The 17442-nt window shown below is 44.5% G+C and overlaps 1 protein-coding gene across 1 annotated transcript in view; it reads left to right on the forward strand.

Annotated features, from left to right (window-relative positions):
• Window positions 1-17442, forward strand: part of FRY (FRY microtubule binding protein) — a 246576-nt gene that overhangs the window by 152839 nt on the left and 76295 nt on the right. Inside the window, 6 exon segments of the mRNA XM_021065177.1 lie at window positions 7694-7793; window positions 8102-8246; window positions 8249-8272; window positions 14600-14856; window positions 15587-15733; window positions 16909-17077. Of these exon segments, the coding sequence (XP_020920836.1) occupies window positions 7694-7793; window positions 8102-8246; window positions 8249-8272; window positions 14600-14856; window positions 15587-15733; window positions 16909-17077 (842 nt within the window).

Genomic DNA, 17442 nt, shown 5'->3' on the forward strand with positions numbered 1-17442 from the left:
TCTTTTAAATTGCTGGGAAATGTATAATGAAGTATTAGAGCCGGATTTGAAAATGATGAAGATACATTAAGGGAACTTCTAGAAATGTTTGTGACAGATGTGAACTCTCAGCCCTTCAACCCTTTTGAGACCAAATTAAACTCAGGAAGCCATCTAAAAAATGTTCAGTCCCTCTCATCTAAAACGTGAGAAAAGAAGAAAAGAAAATGTGTCTCCCAGGATTCCATAGATTATGTTTTAAAACCACTGCTCAAGTTACAGGAATTAGTTACTCAGTAGAGTCATTCTGCTCTATAATTGATTGAGTGAAATAATTTCATACCTGAGATGAAAGGGTTAATGAAGCCTCCCCAGAATGAACAAATTCTTTCTAAGAAAGAGCTTATTATATATTAGAACTTGAGAGAAGGCAGCTCAAGTTTGTTTTTGAAAGGACTCGTATAGACTGTTAATTGTCCCTTCTCATTAAATACTGCATTTTAAATAGCTATCTTGAGCTACCTGATGAAGGGAGTAAAAGTAAATTAGTTTTAAATTCCACCCTGCTATGGTTCTAAGTTAATAAGAACAGAATTTTAGAAGATACCTACTTTCAATAAGCCTCAAATGAACATGCTAAAGAGGCAAATTTCTCTTCAGTATTTTACTTTCTTTTATAAAGATAGTAGATAACATTTCATGTCTAAAGCTTTGTTTTCAATAATCTTAGTAGTAAAATTTTTATTACAGATGTATGTCCTTTAACTTCCTTAAAAGTTGTAGCAGATGAAACATAATCTCAACATCTGATTTTCCATCGGTTTATTTCTTGATGTTAGCATTGCTAGATAATGTTTATACCCACAGGATATTACCAAAATAACATTATTTTGTAATATCTCTTTCTCTGGAGTGTTGTTTTATTTCAGGTATTTCAACATTCTAAAAATAGATGTCTGTTCTTTGATTTTAGAAAACGTATTTAGAATCTGTAAGTTGGACCAAAGATTCCTCTGACAAAAATAAGAATGATAAAAGTTTCCTCCCTTCACTGCCCTTCTCCCAGTGAACTTGGTTTGAACTATCCTAGTTGAATTTATTTTCATGGCACAGCTGTTTCATGAAATATCACTCTGCATTCCTCTGACTAAATCTAGGTATTTTTTTAGGAAGCACAAATAAATGCTTTATGAATTTAGCAATATAGTCTCAAGTCCAGTAATACCTCAGGCACAAAAACATTAGGTTATAAAGCCCTCTGTGTTTAGGGTAGATTATTTAAAATAGCATCTTAAACTCTTTTGGTTTCTTAAATAAATATTGCATATCAACTTGCCTTCACAGCCCTATCCCTTTTTTTTGGGGGGGGTCTTTTTAGGGCTGCATATGGAGGTTCCCAGGCTAGGAACTGTAGTCGCCCGCCTGCATCACAGTCCCAGCAATGCAGAGCAACCCACACCACAGCTCACAGCAATGCTGGATCCTTAACCCACTGAGTGAGGCCAGGGATGGAGCCCACATCTTCATGGATGCTAGTTGGTTTCCTTACCACTGAGCCAAAACGGGAGCTCCCTAATTGTGCCATTTGTAACTTGATTTTTTTTTTTTTTTTTTTTTGTCTTCTTAGGGCTGCACCCACGACATAAGGAGGTTCCCAGGCTAGGGGTCTAATCAGAGCTGTAGCCACCAGCCTACACCAGATCCAATCTGCGTCTGTGACCTACACCACAGCTCATGGCAATACCAGATCCCCAACCCACTGAGCGAAGCCAGGGATCGAACCCAGATCTTCATGGATGCTAGTCAGGTTCATTAACTGCTAAGCCAGGACGGAACTCCACAACACTCATCTATTCTGAGGAAGGTTAGAAGGCCAGGCGGTGCCAAGGCTGCAGCCTCTCTGCCAAGACAGTAGCCACCGCTTCTGTCATATCTCACCACAGGGCGTGTTCAGAATTTAAAGTTTCGGCTACAGCCTGCATTTGCTCTCTTTTCCCATAAATCCTCAGGCTGTGTAGCTAAGCCTCCAGCTTTGTATGAGCAATCTTTGCACTTAGGTTTTTAGTACTTTTTTCAAAAGCAATTCTGGCATTTTAGACTTTGTTATCTGCAAGTTTGCTTCTAAAAACCACGTAAATAACTTATGAAATCATCTCTTCCTGAAAAGTCATCCATAAACTACAACATATTCTAAATGTCTCATACGAGTTATCTCTGCAGTAACTCCAACAAGACAGACTCTAAAGTGCAGAATCCTGCCTGTCAAGTAAACAATTACCTCTTCCTTTTCAAATGGGAAGTCGTATGCTGGATTGATTGATGTAGGAATGACAGCTCATACACAGACTCATTTATTCTAATTTAAAATTCCTAAAAGGTTTAACATTTTTAAAAATGTTCTTGTGGATTAAAGTTGTCTACCTTAAGTCTTAAAACTAAAGCAATCATAGCTGATATATCAATCCCTATATTCAACAGGTACGATAATGGGAGAAAATGGTTCTCTGCCTTGTTCCTTTTGCTCTCCTGTATTTCTACAAATGCCTGTGTGTGTGTGTGTGTGTGTGTGGTGTGTGTTGTGAACTTGCAGGCCTCCAGTCAAAACCACAGCTGTAACTGTAACTACAGTCTAACTCCGGTGACCCTGAGAGAATTGGACGTCAGGGTGGACTGTGAAAAGGACCAGAAGTGGGGTAAAAGTAGCAAGTGATGGTGGAACTGACAATATTAATTTGGAAGCATTTTCCATAATACATGTTTCATACTTTATTCATATTTTATTAAATGCAGCTCAGTACTATAATGTTTAGTGCTGATTCAGGCGGCATTCGTTCAAATACCTCTTTGGCATCTGTGTGTGTTCTTATGAATTAATTTTTCCCTCAACTCCAAACTATATCAATATGGAACAGATAAAGAAATGGAGAAAGAGATTAAATGGCTTTCCAAGGCGATAAATCAAGGCGAATAGTGGGCTTTATATTCAAAGTATAGGAATTCCCGTTAAGGCTGGGTGGAGAAGAACCCGAATAGTATCCATGAGGATACAAGTTCAATCCCTGGCCTCGCCCAGTGGGTTAAGGATCTGATGTTGTCATGAGCTGTGGTGTAGGTCGCAGACACAGCTTGGATCCCATGTTGCTGTGGCTGTGGTGTAGGGCCGGCAGCTGGAGCTGCAATTTGACCCCTAGCCTGGGAACTTCCATATGCCACAGGTGCAGCCATAAAAAGCAAAAAATAGAAAATAATTTTAAAATGAAAATGAAGGTATAGTCCATTTCCAATAGCATAACTCAACAATTCTCTCCACATTTAATTAAATACTTTAACATTCCACTGTTGTTGCTCTTACTCCCCAACATCCCACTAAAATATATTTAACAGATGTTTTAGAATTATATGTAAGATCACAGTTTTAGTGTTTAAAGAATTCAACAGAATGTTATGTTTATTTTTGAAAGTGGTTTTAGTCGTCGTTGTTTGCATGTCTTTCTTGCCTTAACTGTCCATAAATCTTTCATAATTTAAATCAGGCACACCAACCTGGAATTCTTAAAGGTAAATGCCCCACATTTCTTAGGGGAGCAGCATCCATCTATCGCCAAGGAAGAAGAGGGAAGCTTATGGTTCTGCTGACATCCAGCCTCATTTGGTTGTGTCAGCTGGAGAATTTCAGCACAGGGTTTGGGAGTTTGGGCTCTTGAAACGCACTGCCTTGAGTTTGAATCCTTGCTCTGCCCTCATTAAGCTGTGTGCTCTTGAACAAGTTACTGCAAATGCCTACTTGTTTGTGCATTGGTAGCGTTTGTGGGGTCAGGGTAAGGATTAAATAAAACCCATCTCTTGACCTAAAGTCTCGCAGCAGCTATTGGAGAAAAAGAGCTATGATGTAATTCCCTCTATCAAATAATAAAATTCCATTTCCCTTAAGGATACCTCAGAATTATCCTGAGCTTCACCATTGAGTTCTATATAAGGCAGAGCTAGTGCGTCTTTCCCAAATTCTTGAAAATCTCCTCTCTTTCAGACGGGAAAAAAACAGTTTTATTTCCCGTTTACATTCTGAATCCTATCATTTACCAGTTTATTTTTATACCATATGATCACAGCTATCTTTATTTCTTTTATCCTTCTACTAGCTATGTTGAAAATTAAATACTGAAAAATGTACGACTCGGTTTCTAAGCCTATTTTAAACATCTAAGTACAGATGTTTTCTTTATGCGCTTGCACTCATTTGAGATCTAATTTTTTCTTTCTCTAGGTTTCTTTCATTTTGTATATCTGGATTATTTCTTTCAATGTTCTTCCCGTAAATTCTGCAGCTCAGTCTTAAGCGGATAATTGCATTCCCTAATGACAAGGTCAATTGCATCACCCTGCTTAAGTGGCAGGCTTTGTCTACCCCATCATGCTTTTAAACCCCCCAATGATCCTGTGGTAGCTACCTGTGTTTCCTTATATAACAATATATATGTTTTAAATCCCAATGTCAGAGATGGCATCGTAGGTAAGACACCTCTGCCACGATGGGGCTCAGAAAGGAGTTCTTTCTGTTTGCTCAATCGGGAAAGTCTGTTTCCAGGTACTGCAGTTTGTAGGGATTCCACGTTAGACTGGCCATGAAACAATCTATTGTGGGCTGTCCAGGAGGCTGATAGCACTGGGGATACGTGTTGAATTCTCTGGAATCAGACATATTCAGGATGGAGTCTAGGTGCCACTACTTCTCCCTGACCTTGGGCAAGTATGTAATTTCTCTAAGCCTCACAGGCTTGTTGTAAAGATCAAATAACAAATCTGGGTGAAGAACTTGGCACAGCAGCGAGCACAGCATGATGTTGGTGTTACCCCTTCTTCGTCATCATCCCGACCACGATTATTTGGGGTGCTTTTGCCAATCCCCGCCTAACACATCAACCTCATGCTTTTTGCTCATTTGAAACTAAAAGTAGAGAGTTCCTGTTGTGGCTCAGTAGTAATGAACCCAACTAGTATCCATGAGGATGCGGGCTCGGTGCCTGACCCAGCTCAGTTGGTTAAAGGATCAGGTGTTGCTGTGAGCTGTGGTGTAGGTCCCAGATGTGGATCAGATCTGGTATTGGCTGTAGGCTGTGGTGTAGGCCGGCAGTTGTAGCTCCGATTGGACCCCTAGCCTGGGAACTTCCACACGCCATGGGTGCAGCCCTAAAAAGCAAAAAAATTAAAAATAAAAAGGTAATCCTTTTGGAAAGCAAATTGGTAAAGCCGTTTGGAGGGCAGTGTAGCCGTATCTACCAAAATTTTAAATGTGGCCTTTGAACCTGCATGACCTCTTCTGGAAATCTGCTCTGAGAAATAATTGCAGCTTTGGTGTTCACGGTGTTGCAATAGTGAACAAATGAAAATAACCTTTAAATGTCTGTCAGTGTGTGTCAAAGGGTGGCTTCCCCAGGAAAGCAAGACTCTGAGCGGGAGATCTGAGCTCAGGAAATTTACCAGGGAATGCCCTGGGGATCACCATCTGTGGGGAAGCGCCGGGCACAGGACTGGGCAGAAGAAAGAGACGTCGCCCCATCCCCATCCCACAGGAGCGTCGCTGGGGAGTGCCGTGACCTTGGCCTAGGCAGTTCGCAGAGAGGGGAGGGATGCAGCCAGACAGAAACCTCGGGGGGGGTGCAGTGGGAGGGAGGGTCGAGGGTCTCAGTGCTGAGGGGCGTCTAGGTAACCCACCTCGGGGCTCACGAGAAGCCTAGTTGTTTATGGTCTGTGTATCGAACTATGGAATATGTCCAGCTTTGGGGAAGACTGAAGTGAGCCTCACTGTTTAGTGAAAAAGCAAATCTCCAAACAGCACACGTAGGTCGTATAATCACACTTAGGTTTAAAATTCTGTGTAATGGGAGAGGTGTTATTTTGATGCACACACACACACACACACACACACACACACACGAGGGTGATGGCCTCTAACAGTTGGGGAAGAGAAAGGAGCTCAGGCACCTCCCCGTTTTGTTCTGTACCCCTCCCTACAGCCCCAGGCTGCCAGCTCCGGAGTGAAGCGTCTTTGGGGTGGGATCCTCCAGTCCTGTGTGTTGCTTGAATTTGTATTCATTCTACCACACAAAATTAAATGTGATTATAGCAAAAATAAAAAGTGAACACAGTCCCGCTTCGTGTTTAACCAGTCCTCACTTACAATCTCTCACTAAACTTACTGTACAATGCGCAGATATTCGTGGTAGGCGTATGGCTTTCCAGAAGGGGCTTGTTCTAAAACAGACCTCCCCAGATAATGCAAGGAATGTAAGGAAGCCACCGGAAAGCAATGCATGTTTTTCAGAAGCGATCTCTGCTTTCTGAAGCTTGTCTCAAAATAAGTATCAGTCCTTCGCCTTCTGCTTGCAGAGCATTCACTAATTGTGTATCTCACCAGGAGTTTTCTTAGTGTCATGTCTTTCCCACTATCGACATAGGAAATACACACAGTAAAAAAAAAGAAGTCCTCTTTAAGTAGCAAGAAAAAATGTAGATTTGAAAACTACGGATTTAAACTCCATATGCCTTTTGATTTTAACTGCGAATTCCCGCAAACCTCATCTCTGTTCCTGCTCCTCCTGGCTCCCATTCCCCGCATACACTCAGCTGCCAAATGCTGCTGGTTGTCTCTCCTTCGTGATTCTCAGATCCATCCCCTTCTTTCGGTCCGTACCACCCCTGCCCCAGCTCAAGCCCTTAACTGTTCCCCTTTGGATTATTGTAACAGCTTTCAGCATTGACCCCTGTCTACCCCATCCTCCACATAGCAGCGTGATTCTTCTAAAACTGTCCTTGCCTCACGCCCCTTCTGCAAATCTTGGAGGAGCTTCATAATTTTTAGGATGAAGGCTGCTCGTCCTCTGAACTCACCATAGCTGCTCGTCCTCTGAACTCACCAACCACTCTAGCCCCGTCTCCTTCTGCTCCTCTATTTATTTCTAGCATTCAGTCTATTACATAGAGGGTCTTTCTTTATAGAGAATGTATCTTACATTTTCAGTATTCTCCTCTCAAAATGCTGTGCTCTCTGCCCAGAACGTTCGCCATGCTACCCCTTCCGTGACATTGCTAAAATTACCATGTCCCTTGGCTCTTCAAGGCTTGGGTCACTGGGTTCCTCCTTTGCAAAGCCTCCTCCAACCCCAAGTCTGTTGTAGGCATCCCTCGTCGGGATTCTGTATCATGCTGCGGATAATCCCACCACAGCTCACCATAACTAAACCGTACAGTTTGTCTCCCTAACTAAACCGTAAGCCTGCCTTAGGGGAGGGCACCTGCCTTCCTAACTTAGTATCACCAGGTCTTTGCCACTGTAGCTGATGTAAGTTTGGTGCTTAGTAAATTTAGACATGTTGAAGGTGAATATTAAGTCAGTGAGCTGTTGAGAAATTTAGATATATTGTCTTCTTTTCTTCATGTATTTCATTTCAATTAAGATAGACTTTTGTGCTCATTTATCCTGGTGTGACAGTACTCAGTTTTAACCAAAAATAGAGCTATTTCCCTTCACCTACTAGTAAATAGCAAAAGAATGGGGTCGGGGGGACAGGGAATGGCCCACTGGGCATGGGAATGTCATTAGTGTGACCGAGGTGAAAGCGCCATGGAGAATTTGGGGAGGTAATGATTTTTCAAGATGACTAGCCAGCCTGTGTCATAAACTGTGGTTTATTTTTGTTTGTTTGTTTTGTTTTAGGAACTATCCCTTCGACATAGTGACATTGTTAAACCTTGTTCTATTCAAGGCCTCTGACACCAACAGAGAGATTTATGAAATCTCCATGCAGCTCATGCAGGCACGTATCACTGACTACCTAGAAACGCCCATCCCTCAGCAGAGAAGATAGAAATGGTAGTTAATTGCTGAATTGCTCTTTAAGGATAGGCACGTGTTTATTTCTGCGTATCGCGGGTGGACAGGATGAGTGAAAACAATCTCCTGTAAACGAAGGAAGTAACTGATGCTTTATCCTTAGTGCCATACTAAGATATGCAGTCTTTAGCTTTATGACAAAACTTCATGAAATATAAATACTATATGGCACCTGAGCTAGCCAGCCAAGGTGTTTTTCACACTCTTTATTACTTTCCGACTTCTCTGTAGATCCTTGAAGCCAAACTTTTTGTATACTCAAAGAAAGTCGCTGAACAAAGACCTGGCAGCATTCTCTATGGAACGCACGGCCCATTGCCACCCCTCTACAGTGTGTCACTAGCCCTCTTGTCATGCGAACTGGCCAGGATGTACCCGAGCTCACACTCCCACTCTTCTCAGGTACCGTGCAATAGTCATTCATGACATGTCATCATTTCTGCTCTAAGTATTCTTTTTAAATTCTACTAATTTAGGCTCAAAATTATTGATGCTAAATTTGTAGAGCATAGTTTTGTTGGGATGAGTTTTGTTACATGTAAAAGTAAATTCTAGAATATCTTTAAAGAGAAAGCAGTGTATTTACAGACATGGAAAACAGACTTGTGGTTGCCAAGAGGATAGAGGGTGGGAGTGGGATGGATGGGGGGTTTGGGGTTAGTAGATGCAAACTCTTACACTTAGAATGGATAAGCAATGAGGTCCTGCTATACAGCACAGGGAACTATACCCAATCTCCTAGGATAGCCCATAATGGAAAATAATATTTTAAAAAAGAATATATACACGTGTATGACCGAGTCACTTTGTTCTGCAGCAGAAATTGGTACAGCACTGTAAATCAACTGTACTTGAATTCAAAAAATTAAGAATAAAATTAAATTAAATTTACCATTAAAAGTAAAAATATAGGCGTTACCACTAGGGCACAGTAGGTTAAGAATCCTGCTGCAGTGGCTCAGGTCATTGTAGAGGCACAGGTTTGACCCCCAGGCCAGCACTGGGGATCAAAGGTGGGTTAAAGGACCTGACGTTGCCACAGCTATGACTCAGATTCAATCCCTGGTCCAGGAACTTCCATGTGCTGGGGTTGCAGCCGTAAACAAATAAACAAATAAATAAATAAATAAAGCAGTGTGTTTATCTAAAACAGTGTGGTATAAATAAGCATAGGAAAAAATGTGAAGATGCTTAGATGAATCATAATACTTTACATACGCTTGTATGTAAGATTTTCCCCAACATTAAATATGAATGGTATAACTTCTAATCCAAATAATTGCTAAAAGTTAGTTTTTAGTGGTAACGACTATGGTATTTTGTAGCTTGAACGTTGCTACAGATACATAAGTTGTTGAAAGTTGATTTGAGACACATCTTGACAAGTCGTCATTGTGAATAACGTTCTGGAAAATCCATTTGTCTGAGACAGTTAGTCACATCCTTGCATTGTGCCTGAAACAACAGGAGGTCCAGAGAAAACCCTTTTTGATCAGTTAAATTTCTCCTTGAAAAACTGAAATTTATTTTCATTCACTTTAACTAAGGTTTGAGGGCTGTCTGTATGCCAGGCACTGTGCTCGGGTCCTAGGAATACAGAGGTGAATAAAATAGTCTCTCCCTGGAGTTCCCATTGTGGCTCAGTGGAAACGGATCTGACTAGTATCCATGAGGATGCAGGTTCGATCCCTGGCCTCGCTCAATGGGGTAAGGATCCAGCATTGCAGCAAGCTGTGGTGTAGGTCGCAGACATGGCTTGGATCTGAGGTTGCTGTGGCTGTGGCGTAGGCCAGCAGCTGCAGCTCCAATTCAACCCCTGGCCTGAGAACCTCCATATGCCATGGGTGTGGCCCTAAAAAGACAATAAATGAATAAATACATAAACACATAAATAAATAAATAGTCTCTCCCATCAAAGGTTCAACATTATCTAGTAATAAAGAAGGACGTGCATCATACGATTATGGTACAGGGCAGCAAGGGCCATTTTTTTTTTTAAATTGCATTCCCTGCACAAGATGGAAGATTAAGGCGTAATTAATTATAGGGCCAGGGAAACCAAGAAAGACTTCCCAGAAAAGCTGATGTCTGAGCTGCCTTTTGAAAGAGGAGTAGAAATTTGCAAAGCAGATAAGTAGCTGACATTGCAGTGAGTGAGGAGATAGGCACTGCGGGCCAAGGAAATAGCATATACATTGGCTTAGAGGTATAAGCTGGCATGAAGCATGTAAGAGATGACCTAGTAGCCAGCTGGGCGGAGATAATGTGCAGGGAAGCAGGAACGTTTGCGATGGTTCTGGCCAGAGAGGCAGAGGTCATCTCACAAGGCCTCAAATTATATCCTTTACAGGCCAGTGATCACATATGCGCTCCTTGAAACCCCTCAGAACCCTGTGAACAGGGAGGGCACTAAAGCGAGGTGCTTGGGTTTTTGTTTTTGTTTCATTTTTTAAATTTTAATTGTATTTATTTTTTCCACTGTACAGCATGGGGACCAAGTTACATTTACATGTATACATTTTTTTCCCACCCTTTGTTCTGTTGCGATATAAGTATCTAGACATAGTTCTCAATGCTACTCAGCAGGATCTCATTGTAAATCCATTCCAAGAGCAATAGTTTGCATCCAATAACCCCACGCTCCCGATCCCTCCCACTCCCTCCGTCTCCCCCTGGGGCAGCCACAAGTCTATTCTCCAAGTCCGTGATTTTCTTTTCTGTGGAGATATTCATTTGTGCTGGATATTAGATTCCAGTTATAAGTGATATCATATGATATTTGGCTTTGTCTTTCTGAATTATTTCACTCAGTATGAGAGTCTCTAGTTCCAAATGGCATTATGTCGTTCTTTTTTATGGCTGAGTAGTATTCCATTGTGTATCAAACAAGAAGAGAGGGGGTGAGATCAGAGTGCATTTTAGAAAGACGGACAGTGTGGAGGATGGACTAGAGAACATCCGATCCAGAGACTGGGGACCAGTTGAGACAGGATAGCAGTAGTCCAAGGGAGACATGAAGAGGGCCTGGACTCAGACAGCCCAGTGAGAGCAGAGGAGAGAGACCAGAGTCAAGAGCTTCTGGGTGGAGTGCACAGAAGGGGCAGTGTGCGCTGTCTGGGAGGGAGGTCGTGACAGGCCCCCCCCACCCGCCCGAGCCAGTGCTGGGAGAAGAGGAGAGGCAGGGTGAGGCAGAGATCAGGAGCATGGTTTGGGGTATCGAGTGTGTAGACAGACCGGGGCTTGGGGAAGGCCAGCGCTAGCGACTCATGGAAGACCAAAGGGGGCTAGAACCACGGGAACCGACGAGGTCATGAGTGGAAAGAAAGAACCTGAACCCTAAAATTGAAGGACCAGGCCAAGGAAGGGCGAAGCAGCAGAGAGGGAAGTGAGGCATGTTCATGGAAGGAGAATGCCAAGCAAGTATGATTTCTGAACCCAGAAGTTAGGGAGAGGGAGTAAGCCTGGAACAGAGTAGAGAGAAGAGAGCTCCTGGGAGGTAAGGTCTAAAAATTACCCTCTGAATTTCACAGTTCATTGGTAAGTGTCAATAGTTTCCATGGAGCAGTAGCAGCAGAAGCCAGATCTCAGAGGCTTGGGGGACAAAGAAGCGGAGAGAGAGGACTGGCTACGGTGGGATGCGGAGTCGGAGTTGGAGTCGGGGGATGGGTGAGATGCGAGCTTGTTGATTGGCTGAGAGGGAGAAGCCAGGAAAGGGACAGTCCAGCAACTTCAACCGGAGAGCGAGCTCATATAATGACTTGCAGGCAGGTTCACCCAAATTTTTGTCAAGAATTGACCTTTTGGCTATTCTGATTTAGGAAGAATACATTTTTGAAAATAATGTGGAGAAAGAGGTTAGTGGATACCTAGTTCTTGCTTATACCAGCTTTACTCTTAAAATTCCCGTGGTGAGATTTTTATTGCCTCTGATTTCAAATGACGTAATTTCTTGGAAGAAATTGCCAGGCCAGTTGTTCAGGTCTTTCCCAAAGAGCCAGAAAATGTACATAACATCTCACTGACATTGTTTCACATTGTATTTAATTCGTGTCTGGAGAGGTGAATGGGGTTGGTCACCTCACAGCCTTCTTTTCTTTTTTCCCTTTAAAACACCTCTGCAGTCAGGCCCTGACTGAGGTGCCTGGGATTCTTCAGAGAGACACCCCCGCCCCTCAGACCCCAAGTCTCACGGGCAAGATGTAAAAACATCGTAAATAAATTACTTACAAATTTTATGAATAGAAACTTTTGCATAAATTTTATAAATATAAATTTATAACTACAAGCTGATTTTCCATCAGGAAGTCATAGATAGGAGGTGATTATTGCTACAAAATACCTGTAGATTTTTATACCACGGTTGAGAGACGGCAGGGATTCTTTTTTTAGCCTTTTTCTTGTATTAAAGTATAGTCGATTTATAGTGTTGTGCCAATTTCTGCTGTACAGCAAAGTACATATATATACAGTCCTACGTATATATATATATATACACATTCCCTTTCTTATATTATCTTCCTTCACGTACTGTCCCAAGAGACTGGATAGAGTTCCCTGAGCTGTCCAGTAGTAGGTCATTGTCGATCCATTCTAAACCTAATCATTTACATCTACTAACCCCAAGCTCCCAGTCCATCCCACTGCCTCCCCTCTCCCACTTGGCAACCACAAGTCTATTCTCTACATCTGTGTCTGTTTCTCTCTTAGCAGATGTGTGCATTTGTGCCATATTTTATATTCCGCACTCCTCTGTTGATGGACATTTCAGTTATTCCTTGTCTTAGCTTTTGAGAATCGTGCTGCTAAGAACATGTGGGTGCATGCATCTTTTTGCTTTGCACATTTGTCCAGATATATGCCCAGGAGTGGGCTTGCTGGATCATATGGTAGTTCTATGTTTAGTTTTCTGAGGAACCTCCATACTGTTTTCTCTCGTGGTTGTACCAGTTTCCACTCCTACCAACAGCACAGGAGGGTTCCCTTTTCTCCACACCCTCTCCAGCAGTTGTTTTTTGTAGACGTAGCAATGATGGCCATTCTGACTGGTGTGAGGTGGGACCTCGTTGTAGTTGTGACTTGCATGTCTCTAGTGATCAGAGGCGTTGAGCATCTTTTCATGCGCCTACTGGCCATCCATAGGTTTGAAAGCCAACAGGTATCTTTAAGAGGCTGTCCCTCTGATTGCAAAGGTTTATTTCTCTGCAAATTCCCAGTCCTTTCTAGCAGAGTTTAAATGGTTCTTTTGCCATGAAAGTGTCCCACATCTTTAGAAGCAGGAGTTGTTATCCTCCACCCAGCCTCCAAGGGCTCTGTGCCTCTCTTGTGTCCTCTGGCACTTTCTAGCTTGCCCCAGGGTTACCTGTAGACATTAGTCTCAGCATCACCCCCCACCCCAGGACCACATCTTTAGTCTTCACTGTCTCCCACAGACTCTAGCGCAGCACCTTGCACCTGGAAGAGGCCCGTGTACTGGAATAAATGAATGTTCTGGTTTCATCAGGATCTGAATAGGTATCATAAAACTCCATAATATCAGTTATCATATCCATATACATTCAGAAATGAAGGAAATTTTGATCTTTGTGAAACACAGCACCATAACATTGTCTGATTATTGTGGCATAGCACTAAGTATGACATAGTCTTTCAAATAAAAAATTGTGATTTTAGGCCACAGGCCGAACCCATGAAAACGACTGTTTGGGTGACGCAGTGGGACATCTCGGTGTCATTTCTGGCATCTTCCTTGTTCTTTTGCGCAGCAGCCACAGGCTCTCTAAATGAGGTTACATGCCACACGGGATACCTGCACACCAAGCCTTCTAATTTCCCTCAGGATCAGACAGCTCCTTCTGTAAATATTAGAAATAGGAAATCACTTCAGAGCTTGCAGCATATACATGAAGCTGCACTTTTGTATCCATAGAAAGTTTGGTCATCAGATGAAAGCTGCTGGCAGTGAAACCAGGCAAAAACACGGTCAGAGGAAGTCATGGCAGAAGGACTGAGCTGAACACGTAGTCTCTCCCTTTTCCCTCATTTGATTTATTATGTAAAACACAGCACAGCACTGAACACTCACGTTCCGCCTCGCGGGCAGGTTTCGAGTGGACGCCACACACGTGAGTCCAGGCATCGGGTGTGTTCTTCCTGGAGGCTCGCATCTCACGCTTTAACAGCTATGACTAGTTCATCGAAGGCACTTTGCAAAATATAGGCATAGCAGAAAATAATAGTCACTGTTGTCATAATCCCAGCTGCTGTTGGTTGAGAGCCTGCTGGGTGACAGGCGCCGTGCGGAGCTTGTTGTACACACAATGACTGTATCTTTTAATTCCCACGATAGCCCAGTGCGGGGTCCTGGTGGCCCTGTTTGACAGATGAGGAAACTGAGGAACAGAGGGGTTAAGTGCACACCCCGAGTCTCATGCCACTAGTACGCGGAGGAAGTGGGATCTGGTCCCATGTCTGGATTCCAGCTCTTCTGCTTACAGTGGATCTGAGCTCAGGAGGCCTCCCAGCCCATGCACCAAGCCTGTGCTTTCCCCGCTGAGTACCTGCTGAGAATAAGGGGCCTGAGGACAAGCCTCGGTCCTCAGACCGTATGGCCCTGGGGCACTGCTATCTATGAAAATGCTTGGTAGACGGAGGGCCCTGTTGGGTCTGCCCATTGCTGTTGATCTTGGGTACCTTGATGCAAGCCATGCTCTCCATCCCGCCTTCCCCCAGAGGTAAGCCAGCGGTTTCCCACGACGCACCCCAATGGGCGCCAGATCATGCTCACCTACCTGCTGCCCTGGCTGCACAACATCGAGCTGGTGGACAGCAGGCTGCTCCTCCCAGGGTCGAGCCCCAGCAGCCCTGAGGACGACGTCAAGGACCGGGACGGAGAACCGACAGCCTCTCACGGGCTGAAGGGCAGTGGCTGGGGGTCCCCGGAGGCGACATCCCTCGTGCTGAATAACCTCATGTACATGACGGCCAAGGTAAACGTCCGCCTCCATCACGTGGCTCCACCATCCTGGGAAACTGGGGCTCATCAGACCTGGGGAAAGTGTGTTTTTCTTCTGTCATTAAAAAAAATCACAAGATGAGGGCGTGGCCGGTGGGGACGATTGCACAACAGTGTGAATGTATTTCATGCCCCTGAATTGTCCACTTAAAAGTGCTTAACATGGGGAGTTCCCTGATGGCCCAGCAGTTAAGGATCTGGCATTGCCACTGCCGTGGCACGGGATCAGTTCCTGGCCTGGGAACTTCCACGTGTCAAGGGTGCAGCTAAAAAAAAAAAGGGATTAAGATGGGAAACTTTATGTTGTGTGTATTTTACCACAGTTTTAATCATCATCACCATAATCCTAGCATTTAGGAGTTCCCTTGCTGCACACCGGGTTAAGGATCTGGCATTGTCACTTCAGTGGCTTGGGTCACTGCTGTGGCTCAGGTTCATCCCTGGCTCAGGAACTTCCACAGGCACAGCCAAAAAAAAAAAGCCTAATCCTAATATTTAGAAAATCATGTAAGTATTACGTGTTCGTGATGTGTGCTCATTGTAAATTTCTGAAAAGTGGCATCTTTCTGAAGAATGGCCATGCCTGCCCCTTCTTATGATCTTGAGATGACCGTGACCCTTCCACTGACTTTTAGTCGGACTTATCGCATCCTTACGTTTTTCCCACATGGCTCCCGGGCCGGTTTTTATTTCCTTGGTGACAGTATGGAGATGAAGTTCCTGGCCCGGAAATGGAAAACGCCTGGAATGCTTTAGCCAACAACGAGAAATGGAGCAACAACCTGAGGGTCACCTTGCAGTTCCTGATCAGCCTGTGCGGGGTTAGCAGCGACACGCTTCTCCTGCCCTATGTGAGTGCCTCTCGGCCTTAGGGCCACCATCCCGCCCTGTCCGTGGCTCCCTCAGCAGTTTGTGAGTCATTGTGTGCTCTTTGCTCCAAGTAGAATAGAGATGTCACCTTTCATCGGTCACACTAATCTCCCGAGAGCTTTCTAGACATTACATAAAGATCCCCTTCTGCACCCCCCTCCCGGAGACACAGACTGCAGTGTCCTGGCGACACCTCTGTCATCCCTTTTCTAAGCCTCTAGATGCAAAAACCTGTGAACTCAGGGTGCACATTCTAACAGTTACCAAAATCTGTCTTCTCTAAACATTAGACCCTATCACATAAGGGAAACTAGGCAAAACACTGTACTATTACTAAAAAAAAAAAAAAGTTTCATGTTTACATCTTGACGGTCTTTAGATAATAAAAATGCAGGATATACAAGTTGTTCTCTTCAAAGGTAGGTGGCAGAAAAGAGAACTAAGCAAAGAGAAGTCCTTCCGAGATGCCCGCTGCTTAGCGTTTGTATTTTAGGTTGATAGGATCAACGAAACAACCGCCTTTTTTAAAAAATGGTAATTCAGTTGGCATCTGGGTGCTGCTTGTTTTTCCGAGAGATTTCATGCCTGCCTGGTGCTCTGAGTCACAAAAGCCACGTGGCAGCTTCTGTGCCTCAGGTTTGACTGCGAGGGCTGCGGAAACACAGAGCTTTAATCCAGGGTTATTTTTGACTTGCAACCATGCAAACAGCTAAAACCGTTTGTTTGTAAGAGGGAAGAGGATAGTGGGGGCGTGGGGGGTCCTTTTTATACAAAAACAGCTAGCAGTTTTTCCCCACGGTTTGTGTAAACAAAATCCTTTCTCAAGATAAGACCTTGGAGGGCAAGTTTTTAGTCTGGATGGAAGTCGTCTCTGCCCCCAAAGTAACTTCTGCAAACATAGCCATTAGGGAAGGGAAGCGCTTTAGCCACGCGGTACTATCAGGGGTGCGTGTGAAAAGAGACAATTGCAATCCAGACGCTTGGGTCCCGCATCCTGGGCCAGAAGGAAGACCAGCGACCAGGGTGAGAGCCCCCCCGCCCCCGGGAGAGGCGCTCTCATCACAATGAATGGGTCACGCTCCTCGCTGCCGCCCACGGCCTCGCGTGGTCGCCCACGCGCCGGGAAAGCAGCCCCCTGCTCTGTTTCCCATCCCAGATTAAAAAGGTGGCCATGTACCTGTGCCGTAACAACACCATCCAGACCATGGAGGAGCTGCTCTTCGAGCTTCAGCAGACGGAGCCGGTGAACCCCATCGTCCAGCACTGTGACAACCCGCCCTTCTACCGCTTCGCCGCCAGCAGCAAGGCTTCCGCCGCAGCCTCCGGTAGGACGGGCGCCCGGGCCGACGCCTGGTCGCGGATCCCGGGATTGGCCTCTTTGTAGAGCAGGGAAAGGATCAGAATGTGTGTTGGTTCCTTTTTCTTACTCCTCCATCGACGCTCGTTTAAGAGACGGCCGAAGGGTGGCTGAGATCGGAGGATCTCATGGGTTCATCGAATGACTCTGAGGCTGACCGCGAGGCGGGAGCCCGGGACTCATGCTGTGGGGCTGGTACTTTAGGCTGATCCCAGGGAGGACGCTGCGGCCACTTAGGAGTCTCATTTCTGGACCCTGCTTGTATCTAGGAGATCCCCTTGGCTAATTTTCTCCCAGCTGTTAACTGAAATGCACCCCCCAACACACACACAC

The sequence above is a fragment of the Sus scrofa genome, chromosome 11, assembly GCF_000003025.6.
Source record: "Sus scrofa isolate TJ Tabasco breed Duroc chromosome 11, Sscrofa11.1, whole genome shotgun sequence".
Taxonomy (NCBI): Eukaryota; Metazoa; Chordata; class Mammalia; order Artiodactyla; family Suidae; genus Sus; species Sus scrofa.